The sequence below is a fragment of the Coccinella septempunctata genome, chromosome 9 (assembly GCF_907165205.1).
Source record: "Coccinella septempunctata chromosome 9, icCocSept1.1, whole genome shotgun sequence".
NCBI lineage: Eukaryota > Metazoa > Arthropoda > Insecta > Coleoptera > Coccinellidae > Coccinella > Coccinella septempunctata.
In genome coordinates, this window is record NC_058197.1 from 12,398,863 (window position 1) to 12,419,309 (window position 20,447).

The following is a 20,447-nucleotide window of genomic DNA, read 5'->3' on the forward strand; positions in this document are numbered from 1 at the left end:
ACATCCTATATGGATGCGAAAGGATTTTTGGTATTTTAAGAAGAATTTTCATGAAGCGCCGTGATTTTGGCGCTTAAATAAATTCTTTTTTCGCGGGTTCACAGATTCTTGATCAGCTGCTAAGGTAGATCTAACTTTAATATTGTTAGATCAAATTTCTGGTAGTTCAAAAGGAGAATTTCGGAAAGTAGGCCAAATGGAACCTCAGGAAAAATTATTTATTTTGTAAAATGATTTTTTATAAGTAAATAATTACTTTATTATAAGTGGATGTATGTTCATTTCATATCAAATAACAATTTTTTAAGATAATTATCTCCAAAATAGGTTTTCAACGTAGACAGTTGAAATTTTTTTTGTTCTGTGTTTCAGTTCAAAATGGCGACTATTTAGCGCCACTATGTCAAATTTTTGATGAAATTGTAAATTAAAAACAGAAGAGCTTGTGCTAGACTAAATTTACAGTGTTTTTTATAATATATGGCAGTGCTTTTATCAAATGACATAATTTTTTCGAGGCTAGCTTGATATTCCGAGGCAATATAATGGTTGTTTGACTACTGATGTTTGAATGGGCCTAACAAATCACCTTATTTTGAACGATTGTGGACCATTGGATGAGATATTTTCGATGTAGTACCAAGGAATCAAAGTATCAAAAGATATGGCGAACGTAGTATATGATATGGACACCTCTGGTGGTCTTATGGATGTGAGCTACTTTCTAACATTCTATCGACATGTATCCTTGATAATACTATAAAATGGCGGATTTATTTCATAAGCTACAATTCTTTATCTGTATCAATCAGTATCCTCTTTATTTTTAGCAAATCCAAGCCCTAATAGCTCCACCTACTGATGATGATATTAAAGATGCTCAACAACAACAACATCCGTACTTCCGCAGACCTGGTAAAGGTCATAATCATGACAGTTGTGATGCTTGTGGAGAAGGGGGCGACTTGATCTGCTGTGATAAATGTCCTTCAAGTTTTCATCTCCAGTGCCAGTAAGTATAAATACGAAGACTCATAATTTTTTATCTAATAATGTTTTAAGTGATCCTCCTCTGGAAAGTAATGATATACCATTGGGAGAGTGGTTATGCCATAGTTGTATATATGCTAAAACACAAAATCCAGTGCCTCTAACAAGAAGCAAAAGGTCTTGCTCAACAGACAGTACCTTAGCAAGACCTTCAAAAAAATTAAAATTATCACCAATGGACCTTTTAATAGAGGTTGCAAGTTCAATGAATCCAAAGCAATTTGAATTGCCACGTAGCATGAGTGTGCCTTGTGACTTTCCTGGTACAGATAGAGGTAAGTTGACTGAAATTTAGAAAATTAATATCATAATTCCCATTATTAACAAGTATCTGGTGTAGCAGAGATTGTAGGCACTTCTTATAAGCATGAAGCTCCGTGTTTCTACTGCTTGTAAATCCTCTTCATCGAAGCAAGTTAATCTACTGATCTTCTTCAAGGGTAGATTTACTTTTAATCTTGTTGTGTAGATATTTCAGAAGTGCGTAAAAACCAGAGGAACTCCAGAGAATATGACAAAACACCAAGTGGTCTTGTTCCACTCCCTGCTAAAAAATGTTATGGATGTGGAAAATCATGCAGGGTGGCACCTTTGATAGCTTGTGATTATTGCTCGCTATACTTTCATCTTGACTGTTTAGATCCTCCTCTTACTGCACCCCCTTTGACAAGATGGATGTGCCCAGTACATGTTGAACATGCTCTGGTAATTACAAAAAGTTGTCTCTATAAAGTACTGCTTATTTCATAAATATTTCAACAGGACTCCATTCTTTTGAAGTCAACTTCTTTGACAGAAAGAATAAAGTTGTGGGACAAATTTGCAAGTGAGCCAGTGGATCAGCATGCAATTAAATTAGAATTCTTCAGAAGAATTAACAGAAAACATCCTCCGTTCAGGTTCAAAACTCGGTTAACCATGAAAAACAGGGCTAAAATTCCTGAGATGGTTAAAAACCACTATAAAAAGCCAGTAAATCTCCTTCCAAGCCTGAGGGATGTTTTGAGGGTATCAGTTGTTGAAGATGAGAAGCAGTTAAGTGACATATATGATGGCAAAAATGAGAAAGAGCGGTGTTCAAGATGCAATGCGTGTAATGATGATAAAACACAATGTTCATGTAATAAAGATATCAAACTTGAAGAAGCAAAAATTGCTGTTGTTAGTGATAGTGTTCAGAATGTTAAAAAAACTGAAAGTTATAGTGTCGACAAAGAAAGAACTGTTAATGGGTTTTTAAAAAATGAATGTATAAATGGTAGTTTTTACGATGATATTGTCAAAAAGGAATACTGTGATGGTAAGTCTAGAAGTAATTTAAACAATTCATTCACAAGATTTATGAGAATTTTATATGAATTAGTATTTATATGTTTCTCAAATTTTAAATACGAAAAAAGTTAGGTTAACCATAGAAATTTGTTGAAAAAAGTTATGAAGTCTAATGTGCGGTGTGAAGTTAGCTAACAAAATCACGGATGGCGGTCAGTGGCGTATACCAATTATTTAACCTAGCCCTATTTTCGCCGAAATAAGACTGCCGCATAAAATTCGAACTTGAATTTGAATAATTGGTGATGGGTGCACTGAAATCTGTATTCTGAATAATTGCGGCATTATTTTTCCGGCAAAAATGGGGCTACGTTGAATTGTTGGTGTACGCCACTGGCCGCCATCGCTACTTCGGAATTCTGTCAGCTAACTTCACAGAGTTAATTTGTCTATGGTTGTACATTTAAATTTTTGAAAAAGTGGATGCCAATTGTTTTTGTCGTATTTTTTCAATTTGAATGATTTTTAAGAAACGGAAAAAGCGCAAAATTCGTAATTTTATAGTGTTTCATCACTGAAATGATTCACTGTTATTTCAGGTAATAACTGGACAATTAATATTCTATGTTTCCTTGCTTCAAATTCGTTTAGATCTGCGCATTTCTTTCGAATTTTTGAATATCTGTAACTCAAAAAATATCTCTTCTTGATATTTGATAATTTAAAATCAGTTCCATTACAGGGTAGGTCCTTATAATAGTATTCTAATTGAAATAAACAAGTTTTATGAGTTATATCGTTGATAATAACTTATTGTTCAAAGCAATACAATAGAGGAAGTTTATATGTTGATAATTCCTGAATCATTAGTTTTATTGTGTTAGTAATATAATTACCCATTCAGGTAACTTCTTTTTCGACCCCATTTATAATAGTGAAACTAGAAAATCAACTTTTCTTGACGCATCGTTTTCAACTTTTTTTCTACTCATTTTACAGTAAATTTAGACCATTTGGATGATAGACTGATAAGACTGTTAGCATATCAACAAATTCAGAATATCTTAAACCAGCCCAACAAATCTGAAGAGTTTGCTCATTGCCTGAATTCGAACAAATTGAAAAATATGCCTTTGCCTAGCGAACTATTGACGCCTGCTGATATTGAAAGAATAAGTAAGGTTTTCTCCAGCCCAAAGAGGAAAAAAATTAAGTCAACTTTAAGGGCTCGTGCCATTTTATGTCCTGTCGTCTCTAAGCATTTCTACAATGTCAGGTAAGGAAAATTGTGAACTGATGTCTCGATAAAGCATAGCAATAACATAGTGTTCACGAAATCATTCCAATCTGTTCTTAGGACATCTGAGGTTGATCCTACTGATGTTAGACACGATGCCAGCTATATGGGTTATAGACCGACCGTTTCGACACGATTTCCGGAAGCTGTGGCTATGAGATATCGTGTTCTTAACATTGGAAAGGGGTCAACTAATGACGTAGATCTAGAGAGATTTGGACATTGCAACTACTTATCCCCAAAACATGCTGTAATTTTTTATGATGAAGTGAGTACCTGTAATTGTAAATATTTGAAAAGTTGATATAATTTATGAAATTTCAGTATTCCAAACATTACGAATTGATAAATTACTCCCAACATGGCACATACGTCAACAACATATTCTATTCTAACGAGAGTCAGATACATAGGCTACAAAAATGTACAAATCAGGAAGGAGGGGCCCCAGTTAATGGAACCGCTGCATCATCTGACCTAACTTCCCCTCTGGAAAGCCAGGTAAGGGAAATGATTGACAAAAAGAGGAAAGTGTGCAGGACCAAGAAGAATCCTTTCGAGGCAAAGATGACTGCTCTGGATGGCACAGAAAGGTCTGAATGTTGCTGTAACGTCGAGGAGGGTAAGACTGGATGGGAAGGCTCTGCGATCTTGAACCATGGGGCCTTGCTGAAGTTCGGTTGCGTCTCATTTGTGTTTTCCATAGTGGAGTGTGTTGAATGATTGCCCTTTTTTTCGTTGAAATTACTCTATGAATGTTTTGTTGGATCGTTGCAGTTTTTTCAAGTTTTAAACAGGGAGTTTGTTCTGAGCGTTTTGAGATCTTGAAATACATTTTTTTTTATTTTATGCAATAGCTTAACCAAGAAGTCTGCAGGAATTTAAAGTCGGTGGTTATATAAAGTTCCGATAACAAATTGTTCTCATGTCGAAGGTATCTCAAATTATCGTAATAAGTCTGCTTTTGAGATTTCGAGAGCTGTCCGGAACTGCATCATAATGTTTGAGGAGATAATTATTTACTTTAAAAATAAGATGAATTTGTGTTGTACTTGAGTAATTGAATTTTTCATTGGTGACATTTAATTTTTCGTTATTGTATAGTTTGAGTGAAAAATCCTTTTACGATGGTCAGAGTAATTCATTTATATTTTTTTCCTAAGAAGAGTTTTATTATTGTATATATTTTATAATGTGTAATATAAAATCAAGTTAAGGTGTTATAAATAGTTGAATAAAAAAATTTTTAAATGAAATTGTTTAATGGCTATACAATCAATCTCAAATACTGTATAAAATAATATAATATTGTAAAAATAACTAATAATTTCTGTTGAATTGTCCTAAACATTGGTCACCTGCAAGAAATCAATTATTAGTTTTGTCGTTTATTTTTAATCGAAAGTTCAATGATATTTAGCATTCCTCTCTTTTCAAATGTGAAATAGTCAATGAATTTCGGCCAAAATATTTTTGTGCATAAATGAAAATATTCGAAATTTTAGGATACTTATAATTTTAGAGATCTACAAGCCAGAAGGAAACGACTGCAGTATTAATCAAATTTGAGGACGAAATATGAATCCTGATGGAATGGTAGGTCAACTAAAGGTTAATTTTGAACGGCATGAACGGCAGTACATGAAAAGGTTAGTAAAAGGTTTTAAATAAAAAAATTTGTAAAGGTTCATTACTGTCTGTACTTACTGAAATCTTCTTCAGTTTAACGTTGAGTATATCTTGTAAAGTTATGATCGGTCTGGGATTCTCGTAATTGATCAACTTTCTGTCGTTCTGTTCAACCCTCAGGAAGGTTTTAGATGCGCAGTTCGTTGTCAGAGAGAACACAGGTAGGGGTGGTGGAGGTGGCGGTAATGGGGGTGTTGGTGGTGCACCAGCGGCGGAACTTCCGTTCAATCGCTTCTTGAGGTCGGCCAACTCTGCTTTGAGCGAATCGTAGGATTCCAATTTACGTCTCATTTGTTCGATTTGGATCTCTAAACTTTCAGCGTTTTCGATTTTTCTCTGTTGCTCGTTCAGTTTCGCTTGGGATATGTAAAGGTTGTTTTCCAGTTGGTTCATCTTCCAGATTAAATGGTCTATTTTGTGATGGAAATCTCGACAGTAACATAGAGTATCTGAGGGCGTACATCCTTGGTATTCGTAATAGTTGTACAAGTTCGTTACGCTCTGAAAATTGATGACTTTTTAAAACAGCAAGTTTCATGATCAATTTTAAAGCTTGTTTCCCTTTTTAATAGAGCTGAAAGAATTGGTTCATGAAACTGGCTGTCAGAATGTGAATATTCACCTTGGTAAGACTGATTCCCAAGTCTGAAAATATTGTGAGCAGCTTAGATGACCATTCTGATATTGTCGTCCAACTGTACTTTTGCACTTTATCGATGAATTTATGGTAAGAAGCTCTACAGTCTTCGTTCTTCTCCAACTTTCCTTTTTCGGTTAATTTTCTGTTCATTTCGTGGATGTAAGATTGCCTTTTTGGTTTTGTTCTAGTGTATACCCTTGATTTTAACTTCATTCGTGTTCTCTTATTGATCCTCTTATGTTGCATCAAACGATTACCTTCCTTTTTCAATGCTACTTTCGATTTTAGTGTTTGAGGTTTACCTATATTTTCGTTTCTATGCAGGAAAATAATTTTTTTGTTAATCTTCTCCTTGTATTCATTCACAAGATTTTTCAGTGTTTCATTGTCCTCTGCTGAGTTCAATTTGTTTGTCCTGTAAAGAAAATTCGGTACTGATTTAGAACATCTTAAATTGGGCTTTTATATTCCACAATATCGTGTTTATAGCTTGGAAAATCCGAAAAAAGCTTCATAAGTTATTCTCTCAGAAATTATGGAGTCTGGAAGTTATAATTTGTACAGGGTGAACCAACAAAAACATGTTCTGTATATCTTGTCACTGTGTTATGACTTTCATTTTGTGCAATGAATAGACTAAAATTTTGAACGGTTGATTTTGGTTGGGACACTCTGTATGCAAACCCGAAATTTCCCATCTTGAATCTGATGAATTAAACCTGTTTTTTTCCTTCTGTGAAAAGTTCTTGAGTAAACTGCTGTCAGACTTCGATCTTCTTGAACTTTTAATGTTGATATTGAATTTTTCACTTTGCTGCATCCGGACGTGGGTTTGAGTGGATACTGTCGAAGTTTCCTGATTGTAACCTCCGTTTTGAGACGTTTGTGTGGATGTAGAGATCGAATATTTTCTCATGGTAGGTAGGAAATTGTTGGAGAAGTAGTAACTTTGAAATAAATTCGGGTAACTTTTCAAAGTGAGCAGGATACGTCTGTTCCTGTCATTGTTACATAATTTCCTACTGTTCAACAGATTGACATCGACCAAATTTCTATCTAATCTTCTTTCAGCAAGTTCTTCGTTACAGGCGTTTACACCTCTGTTCGTTTTTGTTACTTTCCTTATCCTTGCCATTTCGATTTTTGTATTTTGAGCTCAAGGGACTTGACAAACCGATGACATTGAAGCTTTTTTTCAATTACTGAAATTTCGATTGACAATCTGACGTTATTGTTTTTTTGGACATTTTCAAATAAAAATTCAACTTACAGAAACACATTAAACTTTATTTTTTCGGTAATTGTAGAGTAAACAAAAAATTATAATATATACTGGGTAAACAATATTTATAAAAGGAATTTCAAACAATTCAGTTAATTAACATAAAAATAAAGGAATATGTCATTTTAATATAATTCATAAGGGTTAACTTTCAGGATAAGTTGATAATTCAATATTGCAACATACACTGTACTCGGATATGTTTTTCAGAGCGGGATTTCCTTTAAACCATTATCTAAGAACTACATACTTTCATTCGATATTTAAAAAAACTCACCTTGAAATATACACAACAAAAACTCTCTCCTCTTTGAGTTAGATGAAAGTTACTGACAGTAATTTTTGTAGTATAAATCATATAACTTTGAATAAATTCGGAATATTATCTGGGGGGGTTTCGATGCGTTCTTTATAGACACAATTCATTGACTACTTCCTTATTTCACTAATATAATACATATATACAGAGTATACAAAATATTATTTCTATTAAAAAAAATAGGCAAATTTGAGATTTTGCTAAATGCAACATTTTACCTTGGTATTCTTTCAATTATCATTATTTTTTTTGTAAATATACCAAGTTGATTAAAAATAAATAAAATAACACAATAAGAGGAACTGAATTTCTGAAAATGTTCGGAATATTTACCAGTGGAAAATATAAAATGCAACATTGAAGAAAAACGTTTACATCTAAATCTAGATTCAATAATCTCTTCATAATACCTTTACAATTTTAAAATTATGTTCATTTGATTTTTAAAAAGAAGCCCAGCATACAAAATATTTATATCTACAAGTTGCTTTAATTAAGTCTATTATCATGTTCGTATTTTGAAAGAATTCTTTCAACTGCAATTCATTTGATCTTGCAATGTTTGAAATTGAAAATTGATAAAAAACCGCTATATTAACATGTGTAGAAATAATTTCAGCTCACATTGGTTACTCCCTGTAGAGAGATAAAATAATTTGATTACTTCACCTCGATCCACCAAGCTCTAAAATTTGTTCACCGTAAAACTGAGATCCCTATATTTAATTCATAACGAAGACGATGAATCGACTAATAAAAGTAAAATAAACACCTTCAATGCAATCACAAAACGATCCACTTTCACATAACATTTTGGCTTGACTTTGTTTAATACTGTTTTAACAACACTTTTTCTTCCCTTGTTTGTTGTTCTTTCTTAAATTGACTGTGTCACCCTGAGTGAAATTCTGTCTTTCTTTCATTTCCCTCTTGGACCTCAAGACTAAGCGTGTTATGGCAAGGAACATGTCTTCTACATTCATATTATCTTTGGCAGAGGTTTCAAATAATTGAATGTTCATGGTATCTGCAAATCTCTGAGCATCTTCAGTCAACACTACTTTTCTCTCAGGTGTGTCATTTTTGTTACCAACTAAAATAAAAATAGTTCAATTGAAGATACAAAAATTCTTTATATTTAGCTCACCTAATACTCTATTAACTACGTCGCAGTTCTGTTCTATTTCATGCAACCATCTCTTTACATTAGCAAATGATTCTCCATTAGTAACATCATAAACAACTATAACACCATGGGTTCCTCTGTAGTATCTGTTGAAAAATTTTAATTGCTTTACCCCCAGTAGGTAGAATAATTTAAAGCGAACTTACGTGCTTGTGATGGTTCTGAACCTCTCCTGACCAGCAGTGTCCCAAATTTGCAATTTTACTTTTTGACCATCTATATTGATAGTTTTAATTTTAAAGTCTACTCCTATGGTAGTTATATAATTTCCAGTAAAAGTATTATCAGCAAATCTCAATAAGAGAGAACTTTTTCCAACGCCTACAATACAGACACAATGATAAGTGTTATCAGAATATGAATCTTATCATGTCTAAATTTGTCATAAAAATATTGAATAAAATCACCGACCTTTTCCACAACATTAAACAATAGCTGAGGGATGGATTGGTACGAAATCATAACAAATATCAAGAAATTATTTCTAATAAATTGGCCTTTTGACCCCACCCACTCTAACTTACCACTATCTCCAATTATGAGTAATTTAAATAAATGATCGTAATCTCTAGCCATATCTGATGCTTTTATTAATTTTTTCTCATTAGCTAATGCAAAGATTCATTAATAATATCACTACAAACTATTGGAGTGATTCACACATAGCTTTTATTTTTTATTAATCCAGGGAAATAATCACACAACGGACAGACAGCGAACATGGATTTTGTGACATTTGACGTTTACAAAGCAGACTATCAACGCTCGGAAAATTATCGTAGTTCAAATAGTTGCCAAACACATAGAAAAAGGAAGAAGAAGAAAATCGTAGTTCAAATGTCATGTTGAAAATACGTTTTTGGTCACCAAAAACTCAATGATCTAAAAAAGAGTAAGTAAAGGAACCGGTTATTACGTTCTATGAGATAACCTAATACTTAAATCAAAATATTCATTATTTACTAACAGAAAAGTTGAATTAAAATAAGTTTTAAATCATGAACTGATAGAATAAAACGCTCAATTAAATCAAGCTCGCAAAATGACGTTCAGTGCTGGCGTTGACCCGAAAGTCTTCAGGGCTATTCAGAATGTAGACATGAACGAATTGGCAAAATGTACCGAACAAGAAATTAGACCTGTATTGCCCTGTCTAGTAAGAATGGGGCTCATTTCACCCTTAGACACTTCTAAAAAGTGCACCAATATGAAAATCGACATATTAACTATTGTTTCTGGAATGGAATTAGTGAACTCCATAGTTGCGTTGTTATCTATCGATTTTCATAAATTGGAAGTAGATGTGAGGAAAGAACAACAGTTAAGGCAGAAGGGGAATACTTGTCTTAATGATTCCATCTTAATTGGAAATCTCCTCAATACTAGCATGGCATTGGAATATGAACGCAGTGATATGACAAGGAGATTAAGCATTTTGTTAGGAGAGCTCTTATATATTCAAACACAAATTCAGGAACCTTTGGATGGTTCTAATGATTACGATTCTTACATGAAAGCATCAGATCTCTTTGACAATGATATTTTTTCTGAGGAGTTATCAGATATCATCTGTATTGCCTTAGCTGAGCTACCAACGACTCTAAATATAATCAGTATAGTTGAAATTCTTCTTCATGTTCATAATGGCTATGCTATAATATGTAGAATTGTAGCGAATTTTCCAGATAGTTTTAAAGAAGGTAAGAGTCTATCAGGTGTAAAAAAATGTTTTATAAAATGAATATTTCTTCAGTTAGTACATTTCTGATACAATCTGGTGAAAAACAAGAAGAAAGTATCAGTAGTTTGGCCAGAGCCAATGCAATATCTTTGCTTTGTACAATGAATCCTTCTCAGGCGTTGACAGTTCGCAATAAATGTGTTGAGTTGTGCCGAATGCCAGCTCTCGCTATAACTCTATCCCTAGAACATTGTAGTAAGAACCCAGACATTGATGATAGTGACATGGTAGCATTTATTTCCGGATTGTTACTGGGGAATGATCAGTCTATAAGGTGAGATATTAAAAATTGATGTATAAAACAATTCTTACACTCTCTGAAATTCACAGAAACTGGATTGCCCTATTTATACGTACAGGCCAAAAACGCAAAGGTGAAGCCCCAAGTAACGCTCTCCAACAGTTGAGAGATGAACTATTGCATAGATTACAAGTGATCTTGGATGCTTCGATGGAAAGCCATCTACCAGACAATATGATTGTTCAGGCCTCCGCTTTACTAAGATTATATTGTGCTCTGAGAGGAATAGCAGCAATCAAGTGAGTTCCTTGCATAATATTTTTTATTTCGCTACAAAAACTTTCTGTTAGGTTCCAAGATGAAGAAGTTAACTTAATAATAAAATTATTGACGTCTCATCCAAGTCCAACACCAGCAGGCGTGAGATTTGTGTCGATCGGTCTCTGCATGTTAATAGCTTGCCCTTCTTTGATATCTTTGCAAGAACACGAAAGAAAGAGCATAGAATGGGTAAGTGGATATCAAGTGAAATTTTAACATTTTTTGATAATGGATAGGTTCAGTAATGCTTGGCAATCTTGTAAATACTCAATAAAAAGTAAGTTTTTTGATATTATTGCAGATTTTTTGTGTGGTTTGTGCATAATATTGATGGTTTTGTTAGTTATTAAAACTATTGTGATCTGTAACTTCACATAGAGTATAAAACATTGATAGTACCATAGAACACATAGTTCAGGTTCTCTGTGAGTAAACCATAAATGCCAGAACAAATTATATAAGAAAAACACCAAAATAATGTCAAAACTTTGCTTGAAAATACAATATTCTATTATCACATTAAGGTAACCATTTCAGAAGAGATCTATAGTCTGTTTTGGTTTCTTATTTTTGATTTTCTCCCAAGGTACAATGGTTGGTTAATGAAGAAGCCTACTTTGAGTCGGCTAGTGGAGTTACGGCCTCCTTTGGCGAGATGCTCCTCCTAATGGCTATTCATTTCCACAGCAACCAGCTCAGCGCCATCTGTGATTTAGTCTGTGCAACCCTAGGTATGAAAATACCGATCAGACATAACAATATGACCAGGATGAAGCAAGTTTTCACCCTGGAAATTTTCACCGAACAGGTTGTAACTGCGCATGCCATAAAGGTGCCAGTCACAAATAATCTGAACGCAAACATGAGCGGATTTCTGCCGATACATTGTATACACCAACTTTTGAAATCCAGGGCGTTTGCGAAGCACAACGTTAACATCAAGAACTGGATTTATAAACAGGTGAGCAGCAATTTGGAATTTTTCTGGTATCTAACCTGACTTCGGGGTGTTTTGAATTTCCTGGGTGAAAATTTTATTGTTTCATACATCGTTCAGTGTTTATTTAAATTTTTTTGGCATTCTTTTAGATTTGTACCAGCGTCAGTCCTCTTCATTCTGTACTACCTCTCCTTGTGGAGGTATTCGTTAACAGCATCATAGTCCCGACCAACAAGAACGCAGAGCATACCAACAAACCACTCACGGAGAACGAAATCCGTAGGGTCTTCCAAAGCTCCATCTTTGGCCAGTATTTCGACCAGAAAAAATCCATATTCACGATGGACTTCGATAACAGCATGGAAGATAAAGACGTCGTAGTCGATAACACAAGTTTAACACCCCAACTTCTCCTGCTTTATTATCTGTTGTTGTACGAGGACTGCAGACTCAACAACGCTCAGGTGCTCGCGGCCCACAACAGGAAAGTCAAGATTTACAGTTCCGAATTCATGTCCGAGCTGCCCATCAAGTATCTTCTTCATCACGCTCAGAAAGACCAGAGCTCGTATTCCGGATTGTTTGGACCTCTTTTGAAGCTACTTGCCACCCATTTCCCGCATTTAGCCCTTGTCGAAGATTGGTTAGACGACATTTCCATGACTGTGGAAAATAGACCAGAGCATGTCTCGGAAATTAGTAAGTTTTGATCTTTTGATATATGCAAACGAAAAACTTTAAAATATGCGCGCAGAACCATCCATGACAATTATCCGTTAAAATCGATAAAAAAACAGATTTCAATCGTGAACGCCCAGTCGAAGTTACGCCTATGTCTGTGTCCTACGATAAGTCTGTGTTCATTTAGTCTATGGTTTCTCGTATTTATTGCAGATGAACATAGACAAATAATAATAAGTCTATGACGCAGAGAAGCTCTATGGGTAGTCCATAAACTTTTTTGAAACGTTTTAGGTCTTGTAGAGGCATTCAACAACATCGAAGAGAGTCCATCCAAGTTAAATTCAGTGCTTCAAACTCTCCTTAAACACGAACCGATCGATATATGGCCGTTTGCTGAAGTCTTCACCTATTATGCTAGGAATGTCTTGGGAGATAAGGTACCCAGATACATCCAGGACCTTTACAAGGATATCTGGTTGAGGATGAACACGGTATTGCCGCGCAGACTGTGGGTATTGACCGTTAAGAATTTAGTCGATGACTTTAGCAGCTTGACCAGGATAGATGTAGCCGAAGATCCCCTCCAGGTAAAAGACTTTAAGTCAAGTTATCGATGAGTAATATCACTTTCTTTCAGATACTTAGATGCGACGAACGGGTTTTCAGATGCGCTCCAATGTATGCCATTGTTTTGAGGGTGCTGAGAGCTAGCTTAGCATCGTCAAGAAGTCAGCTTTTGCAACATCTTCAGGCCAACCCTAAGTTAGACCCCAGTGGACAAGTTATGGTGGAGCCAGATCGAGAAAGTATATGTAAAGCAACGATTGATGCTCAGGTTAGTTGTATTTCTAGTTTTTGTCTCTTCCAACAAATCCTCCTTTTAGTTTTCAAAGTCGGAGGATAAAATAAGAATGCGATTCTATGGTTTCCTTTCTTGGAACATAGAAATATTTTCATTTTCTGAAAAATATCGATATATCGATGTTTTTGCCAATCCCTACCTTAACCTCACTGTTTTGTTATTGTTTGGGAATTTGATTTTTGAATCGAAGAAAAATGAGCGATAGGCGCAAATATTCGTTTTCGGAGGAAAACAAATACAGGGATAAACGAAAACGTCATTCTTCTTCGGGGCACGAAGAACGTCATAAACGTAGGCGTTCATCGTCGCCAGAAAACCGAAATATAGACACTTACAAGTACGAGCTGAGAAGATTCTTGCAGGAACACGCAAATATACAGAATGTTGAGGACTTCTGGAGGTTTTTCGAGAAGTATCGGAATCGACAGCAAGGCAAAACACCCGAATTCAATAGGAGTTTTCTTCTAAATGTTGAGTTTACCGATAAATTTAGCATTTTGTTCGATAGACTCCCAGTATTAGATAAGAATGGAAGGAAAGTGATGATTCGCTATGAAGACTTCAGAGAATTCATGCTGGTCATAAAAATTTACAACGATTTTCAACAGAAAACGAAGTTTGCGAAATTGAAGAAACTGAGGAAGGCTCAGAGTGAGCTGCCGATAGCTCAGTATAAGAACGAGATCATTCAAAAATTGGAAGAATCGAGAGTATTGCTGATTGCTGGAGACACAGGTTGTGGGAAATCAACACAAGTACCTCAGTATGTTATGGAAGCTGGCTATAAAAAAATAGTTTGTACACAACCTAGAAGAATAGCTTGTATCTCACTATCTAAAAGAGTAGCATATGAGACACTGACAGAATTTAAAAGCACAGTTGGCTACCAGATAAAGTTCGAGAAATCCAAAAGGGCAGATACAGCTATAATTTTCATGACAGAAGGTCTTTTATTGAGGCAAGCCAGTGAAGAAACCACATTGAATTCTTACGATGTTATAATTTTGGATGAAGTGCACGAAAGGCATTTATTCAGCGATTTTCTGGTAGGAGTAATGAAATGTTTATTGTACAAAAGGAATGACTTCAAATTAATACTGATGTCGGCAACAATCAATTTGGAATTGTTTCAAAACTATTTTTCTGAAGAAAACGTTCAAGTGATACAAGTTCCAGGAAGATTATATCCAATTGAGATAAATTATAGACCTATTGTGAAAGATCCCTATGAAAGACAGAAGGATAAATTCAATTGTACTCCTTACCTTCAAATCATCCAGATGATTGATGAGAAGTATCCTCCGAATCAAAAAGGCGACATGTTGATTTTCTTGAATGGTTTCAATGAAATATCAAAGTTGGCCGATGCTGTTCTGGAGTACAGCGAACATAAGAAAAATTGGATTGTACTTCCCCTTCATAGTACCTTGAGTTTGGAGGATCAAGACAAGGTATTCGATTATCCTCCTGAAGGTATAAGAAAGTGTATAATTTCAACGAATATTGCTGAAACTTCAGTGACTATAGATGGTATAAGATTTGTAATAGACTCTGGTAAAGTGAACAGGATGATGTACCACACTAACGGGGGTGTCAGTAAATTGTCAGAGATGAACATTTCTCAGGATTCTGCGAAACAGAGGATGGGACGTGCTGGGAGAACTGGTCCTGGTGTTTGTTTTAGATTGTATTCGGAAGAAGACTACAGTAAGTTTGAAGCTTTTACACCTGCTGAGATTCATTTGGTTCCTTTGGAAAGCTTGATTTTGTACATGATTTCTTTGGGGTTGAACGATATCACGCATTTTCCATTTTTGGAGAAACCCAGCGCTAAGAGTCTGGAGCAAGCGGTTGAGAAGTTGAAATTCAGTGGTGCGTTAGGTTTGGATAACGATACCTTACAGTTGACACCTTTGGGTCAAGCTTTGAGCACTTTACCAGTAGATTTAACAATTGGGAAGATGTTAATTCTATCCACAGTTTTCGGTAAGGTTAACTCTGTTCTTGCCTTAGCTGCTTTACTGAGCGTTCAGAGTCCCATATCTCAAACGGCTCATAAGAATTTAGATGCCGAGAATCTAAGAAAACCTTTGGAATCATCTCACGGTGACCCCTTGACGTATCTCAATTTCTACAAGGAATGGTTGAATGTTAAACAATCTTCGACGCCTATTTCTAAACATTCAAACACCGAAAGTTCTAGGAAATGGGCCAAGAAACGATGTTTGGAAGAACAAAGATTCTATGAGGTGACAAAATTACTAGAACAATTCAGAGATATTTTAAGCGAAGCCGATCTGTTGACCAAAGAATTGGAACCTAATTTATCGAGTGGAGAAAGGTCTATAAGGCACGGTGAACTGAAAAATTTGAAATCGATGAGATACCAAATGAAACAAGAGGATAAAACGAGGAGAAGAAAGCAGTTGAAATACGCAAATTTCAATGAATACGACGAAGAAGACGACAAGAGTGACATAAGGGATGTGGAGTTTAGAATATCGAACGATTTTAAGAAATTGCAAACTTTACTGGAGGAAACTTCGGCCGACAGTTTCAAAGACGTGATGCTGTTGAAATTGATTCTAACCAGTGGTTTATACCCACAAGTAGCGGTGGAGGACGAACATAACTCATCGAAAACAGTTTCTGAAAGATTATTCCACACCAAGTCCAAAAACTTCTTGTTCCTCCGGCCCACGAGCTTTTTTGTTACGAATCCGGAGATCTTGCAGCTTCACAATGACGACATCGAGGTACCACCCCCGAACTACTTCAGTAACAGGCCGATCAGTCGCAAACACCAAGTGCTGGTCTATCAGTCGATCTTGGAAACGAAGAAGGTCTACCTGATGAATTGTTTCCGAATGCCCGCCTTGCAAACGTTGATGTTGTTCGGGAAGAGGATTTGCACGAATTCCAGCTTTACGAAGTTCGTGTTCGACGATTTTTTGAGCGTGGACGTTCCTTATTATGGACAGGGGAAGAAATTGTTGAAAATGTCTACGGCATTGAGGCAGAAGTGGATTAAAAACTTGGAGAAGAAGCTGGCGAAATTGGAAACGTCCGAGATGAACAAAAAGGATGTATTCTATTTTATAGAAGATTTGATTTCGTTTATGAGTACGGACGTGAGTTATAACATCAAAAGATTGTTGACCGCCGACCTGAAGATAATATTCAAAAGGGAGAGTGCGTTCTTCCAGAACGAGGACCCATCCTTCAATCCTTTCGATGAGGATTTTACTATAGTGGAAAATCAGGAATTTGGCGGTGTTAATCTCACGGAAAACATCATTTACGATTGTTTGATCGATGAAGAATGGGCTTGGGACCTGGAAGAGACGATTTTAGGGGAGGCGTTCGTCTGTGAGGTTTGCGGTGCTGAAATCATGGGTTGTTCGATTTTCAAGCGGCTCCAACACGAAGTTAAGTGCAAGAAAATGAAGGACAGTGAAAAGGAAGAGACAGATCAATCGGAAGGTTCTCAAGTTGTGGTTAAACCTAATTCGAAGACGTTCGAATGCGAGAAGTGCGGACAGAAATTGTTGTTAACGCCTGTGGATATTTTAAAACATAAGAAATCTTGTAATTGATGTATTCAGTTGAAACTGTGATAATTTATTTATTTAAGGGTGGAAGAATTAAATTAAGAAGCTTGTATATATGAAGTATGATGAGTTTTATTTGTAATTTATTTATTGAATAAATTTCAAAAAATTGAAAACGATTTCTTCCTTAACTAATTTTTTCAATATTAATCGACTGAAAAATAAATTAATAATTATAATACACTGCTCAAAAATCGAAATGGATAATTTGCGTAAATGTAATAATATATTATGGAGCGAAATAAAAAACTAGTTTGTATATCAATACATACAATAAACCTACATGAAATGGCAACAGTAAAAGCAAGATTTCTTCAGATCAGCATCATAGGAAAAGAATGAAGATTCTACATGGTGGAGTCCGCAGGCTTCAAAAAAGTGGCTTGTGTTACGAAGACCTTGAAATCTCGCTCTTCATAGTTCTCTATTCGGCATTGTGTTCATGAGATTATCAATGCAAATTTAAGAAATTCTTTTCAAATGTCCGTCAAAGCATTGGCGAGCTGTTGTAATGTCAGCGGTGGGTCAGGTAAACGGTGTATTTGCTGGGACTTTACAGACCAGACATTTTCAATACAATTTTGTTCTGGAGAGGCAGTGGCCCAATCAATTTGGTTAATGCCATTCAGTTCTATTCGGTCATTCGCAATTTTGTCAATTAACATAAAATATTAGCCGATGGATGCGACAAAGAGAACAATAATAGATTCTACTATCAAATTACTATATCTGTGGAAACAACAATTTTTGGTCCTTCGAGCCGGATCGAGAGAAAGGATTTACGCCCCTAATCTCGATCAAATCATCAACGCCTGTGGGGAAGCCTTCCAGAGCCAAATCCAGCGCCAGCAGAAGCCCTCCAGAGCCAACAACAGCATCCGTGAAGAAGCCATCAAGCGCCAAATCCGAGCCCGTGAACGAGCCTTCCTGATCAAAAATTCAAAAAAGCCAGGGAACACACCGAGTCCACTGGAAAAAATGAGAGCTAAGGATTTACGACCCTAATCTCAATCAAATCATCAACGCCTGTGGGGAAGCCTTCCAGAGCCAAATCCAGCGCCAGCAGAAGCCCTCCAGAGCCAACAACAGCATCCGGCTCGAAGGACCAAAAAATGTTGTTTCTTTGGTTGAAACAACACTTGCTTGAAGTTTAGGGCAACTGAACGACCAGACTCAGAACGTTCAAGGGAATGTCTTAACTCCACAGTTGCCCAAGAGGTATATTGATCAAACTAAGGATGAATGATGATTTTATTATTTACAGTCTACGCTTATATACTAAATTGAATAATAACGATAGAAATAACATTGCCATATTTGGTATTACTGCACTGACGGAGTCCCCGGTTGCATCAATTGTTTCTAGCCAGTCAGCAGAATTCGGTAGATCGACGGCTCGCTCGGCGTGACCCAGTTTTGTGAATAATTCAGATGGAATTTTCCATATTATTGAACTTGATTATTTTTTTAGAATAATGTTCGAATTTCGAACAATATCTTACCGCTGTCATGGTTGCGTCATTAAAAACAATGTACCCCAAACGCACACTGAGCCATCACCTAAAAGAGTTTTGTTGACGTCGTGAAATGTTTATACCGTTGACCCTGCTCCCAACATTCGCCTATGAGACTCATACAGACGAAATCTAGACCTATAGATGAAGAAACTAAATTGATAGCTACGCCTGTTGGACTTGGGACTTGAAATTATTTTAGATTTTCCCGTGATAACACACTGCAAATGAATTTTATGGAGATATATCTTTTAGCTTTCCATAATTTTGGTTGAGGTTAAGAATGAATGACCCTGATTATTGGGGAGATTTTCTTTCAATCTGAATATGAAGATCAAAGGGTATAATTCTTTGAATTAAGTATTTTCTTCTTTTTTAGGAAAGTGCAGCGGTACAGATGCTCTTGGAGTCCTGCTTGGAAACTGAGCAGGACGTAACTGTTCCTGGCCAGCAATGGGCGCTTCAAGAAGTGCGTTCCCTAGTTTGCAGTTACATTCATCAAGTCTTCATTGCCGAAGCTGGCTTGGCCACACTCGTTCATTTCCAGGTACTTACCTCATCAAAACAATTGGAATTTGATCATCCGATAGCGTTTCTCTTCCTGTCTTATCTGATGTACTTGTTCACAGGGCTACCCTAGCGAATTACTTGCTGTGACCGTCAAAGGAATTCCTTCCATGCATATTTGCGCCGATTTTATCGTGGAACTGATGCAACAGCCCAGTTTGAAGAAACAAATATTCGCCATACAGTTGCTGTCTCACCTCTCCGTCCAGTACGCCTTGCCCAAAAACCTGAATAACTGCGTGACGGCTTTGAATCTTCTCTACGCCCTTCTGGGAGGTAAGTTTACCACACTTTATTATCGTAGTATTTACGATAATAATACATTAAAAAACAAACTGTCATGTAGAACTAGAAGATTGAGGTTCAATAATTCTTTACACGCGTAAAAACGTATTTCTTTCGAAGGGCTGTCTTGCGGGCAGAGGGTAAAACTGTTCACTCCCATCCTACCAGCCCTGGTGCGTATCAGCGAGGCCTTTCCGCCCTTGGTTCCGGACATAATGAACCTACTGATGCAACTGGCCAAGATATCCGAATCGCAGGCTTCCTTGGCGTCCCATTTCGACGCTCATCTCGGTAAGAGTCTGGAGATATCTGCTCAGGAGAGCAGGGAACTGTGCGACCTGACCCAGAAGACCTTCTCCGAAATCCTGGACAAGGCGGTGTTGAAACCGGAGGTGTACAAGCAGACTTCGAATAATCTGCTGGTATAGGGGACGTTTTTGCGTTTTGAGTTCGTTTTGTCGGTTTGATGGATGCCCTTTCAGTGGTGCATGATGAAATAGTTGATGCCTGCTTCGAAGGAGGTTATGTGAAAATTTTTAATATACTGTTGTTTTGATTGTGGTCATTTTTTTTCCATCAAGTAGTTTGGAGATTGTTGGTCTCAGGTTCCTTCTAGTGGGGAAATGCAGAACGATCGACTGCAGTTGTAGATGAACAGGGTTAAAGTGGATCGGTAGATTTAATACACTGGTTTCTACCTAGAGAATTTAGAAGCGCTTCGTGAGTTCATGTAAAATCCTTTATAAAAACACCAGATAACGAGTGTTACCTTCTCACGGTCAAAGGAGAGACAAAGAGAGATACGGTTTGGTCAGATTCAGCGATTTGCGAAACCTCTGAATCATCGCATTCTACCCCTCGCCTCTCCTAAGCATTAGATCCACCTTTTTTTGGCCGATTCGCCTTACTGAGAAATGCAAACAAGCGATACGCCCCCTTGTGTCAA

The 20,447-nt window shown here is 36.3% G+C and overlaps 5 protein-coding genes across 5 annotated transcripts; 3 read left to right on the forward strand and 2 right to left on the reverse strand.

Moving 5' to 3' along the window:
• The first annotated feature begins 351 nt into the window (after positions 1-351).
• On the forward strand, positions 352-4,875 carry LOC123320839 (PHD finger protein 12). Its single transcript, XM_044908293.1, has 8 exons — positions 352-712; positions 831-1,012; positions 1,063-1,325; positions 1,520-1,755; positions 1,813-2,350; positions 3,322-3,598; positions 3,680-3,887; positions 3,944-4,875. The coding sequence occupies exons 1-8, from the start codon at positions 665-667 to the stop codon at positions 4,340-4,342; spliced, it is 2,151 nt and encodes a 716-aa protein (XP_044764228.1). The 5' UTR covers positions 352-664; the 3' UTR covers positions 4,343-4,875.
• On the reverse strand, positions 4,864-7,123 carry LOC123320840 (shootin-1-like). Its single transcript, XM_044908294.1, has 4 exons — positions 6,668-7,123; positions 5,931-6,363; positions 5,327-5,809; positions 4,864-4,977 (listed from the first exon to the last, which is right to left on the reverse strand). Exons 1-4 carry the CDS (start codon positions 7,081-7,083, stop codon positions 4,963-4,965), a joined length of 1,347 nt encoding a protein of 448 aa, XP_044764229.1. The 5' UTR covers positions 7,084-7,123; the 3' UTR covers positions 4,864-4,962.
• Positions 7,124-7,214: 91 nt separating this feature from the next.
• Positions 7,215-9,477, reverse strand: LOC123320841 (ras-related protein Rab-35). The gene is made up of 4 exons (XM_044908295.1): positions 9,260-9,477; positions 8,882-9,056; positions 8,697-8,821; positions 7,215-8,642 (listed from the first exon to the last, which is right to left on the reverse strand). Exons 1-4 carry the CDS (start codon positions 9,309-9,311, stop codon positions 8,389-8,391), a joined length of 606 nt encoding a protein of 201 aa, XP_044764230.1. The 5' UTR covers positions 9,312-9,477; the 3' UTR covers positions 7,215-8,388.
• A 158-nt stretch (positions 9,478-9,635) lies between these two features.
• Positions 9,636-20,058, forward strand: LOC123320838 (integrator complex subunit 2). The gene is made up of 11 exons (XM_044908292.1): positions 9,636-10,435; positions 10,489-10,750; positions 10,807-11,016; positions 11,068-11,227; positions 11,625-11,999; positions 12,128-12,677; positions 12,954-13,249; positions 13,300-13,497; positions 19,029-19,196; positions 19,279-19,492; positions 19,622-20,058. Exons 1-11 carry the CDS (start codon positions 9,778-9,780, stop codon positions 19,927-19,929), a joined length of 3,399 nt encoding a protein of 1,132 aa, XP_044764227.1. The 5' UTR covers positions 9,636-9,777; the 3' UTR covers positions 19,930-20,058.
• Positions 13,670-17,251, forward strand: LOC123320837 (probable ATP-dependent RNA helicase DHX34). Its single transcript, XM_044908291.1, has one exon. The coding sequence runs from the start codon at positions 13,719-13,721 to the stop codon at positions 17,118-17,120; it is 3,402 nt and encodes a 1,133-aa protein (XP_044764226.1). The 5' UTR covers positions 13,670-13,718; the 3' UTR covers positions 17,121-17,251.
• Positions 20,059-20,447: the final 389 nt, after the last annotated feature.

Bases quoted from the DNA above. Each gene is read 5' to 3' on its own strand.
- LOC123320839 (XM_044908293.1), top strand. From the start codon at position 665: ATGGCGAACGTAGTATATGATATGGACACCTCTGGTGGTCTTATGGAT. The intron at 1,326-1,519 runs GTAAGTTGACTG...CTTGTTGTGTAG, and splicing joins CTTTCCTGGTACAGATAGAG to ATATTTCAGAAGTGCGTAAA. The intron at 3,888-3,943 runs GTGAGTACCTGT...ATGAAATTTCAG, and splicing joins CTGTAATTTTTTATGATGAA to TATTCCAAACATTACGAATT.
- LOC123320841 (XM_044908295.1), bottom strand. From the start codon at position 9,311: ATGGCTAGAGATTACGATCATTTATTTAAATTACTCATAATTGGAGAT. The intron at 9,057-9,259 runs GTAAGTTAGAGT...TCTGTATTGTAG, and splicing joins ACTCATAATTGGAGATAGTG to GCGTTGGAAAAAGTTCTCTC. The intron at 8,643-8,696 runs GTGAGCTAAATA...TTTTTATTTTAG, and splicing joins CGTAGTTAATAGAGTATTAG to TTGGTAACAAAAATGACACA.
- LOC123320838 (XM_044908292.1), top strand. From the start codon at position 9,778: ATGACGTTCAGTGCTGGCGTTGACCCGAAAGTCTTCAGGGCTATTCAG. The intron at 10,436-10,488 runs GTAAGAGTCTAT...ATATTTCTTCAG, and splicing joins TCCAGATAGTTTTAAAGAAG to TTAGTACATTTCTGATACAA. The intron at 10,751-10,806 runs GTGAGATATTAA...TGAAATTCACAG, and splicing joins GGGAATGATCAGTCTATAAG to AAACTGGATTGCCCTATTTA.
- LOC123320837 (XM_044908291.1), top strand. From the start codon at position 13,719: ATGAGCGATAGGCGCAAATATTCGTTTTCGGAGGAAAACAAATACAGG.
- LOC123320840 (XM_044908294.1), bottom strand. From the start codon at position 7,083: ATGGCAAGGATAAGGAAAGTAACAAAAACGAACAGAGGTGTAAACGCC. The intron at 6,364-6,667 runs GTTTAATTCATC...TTTTCTTTACAG, and splicing joins TCACAGAAGGAAAAAAACAG to GACAAACAAATTGAACTCAG. The intron at 5,810-5,930 runs GTGAATATTCAC...ATCAATTTTCAG, and splicing joins TGGGAATCAGTCTTACCAAG to AGCGTAACGAACTTGTACAA.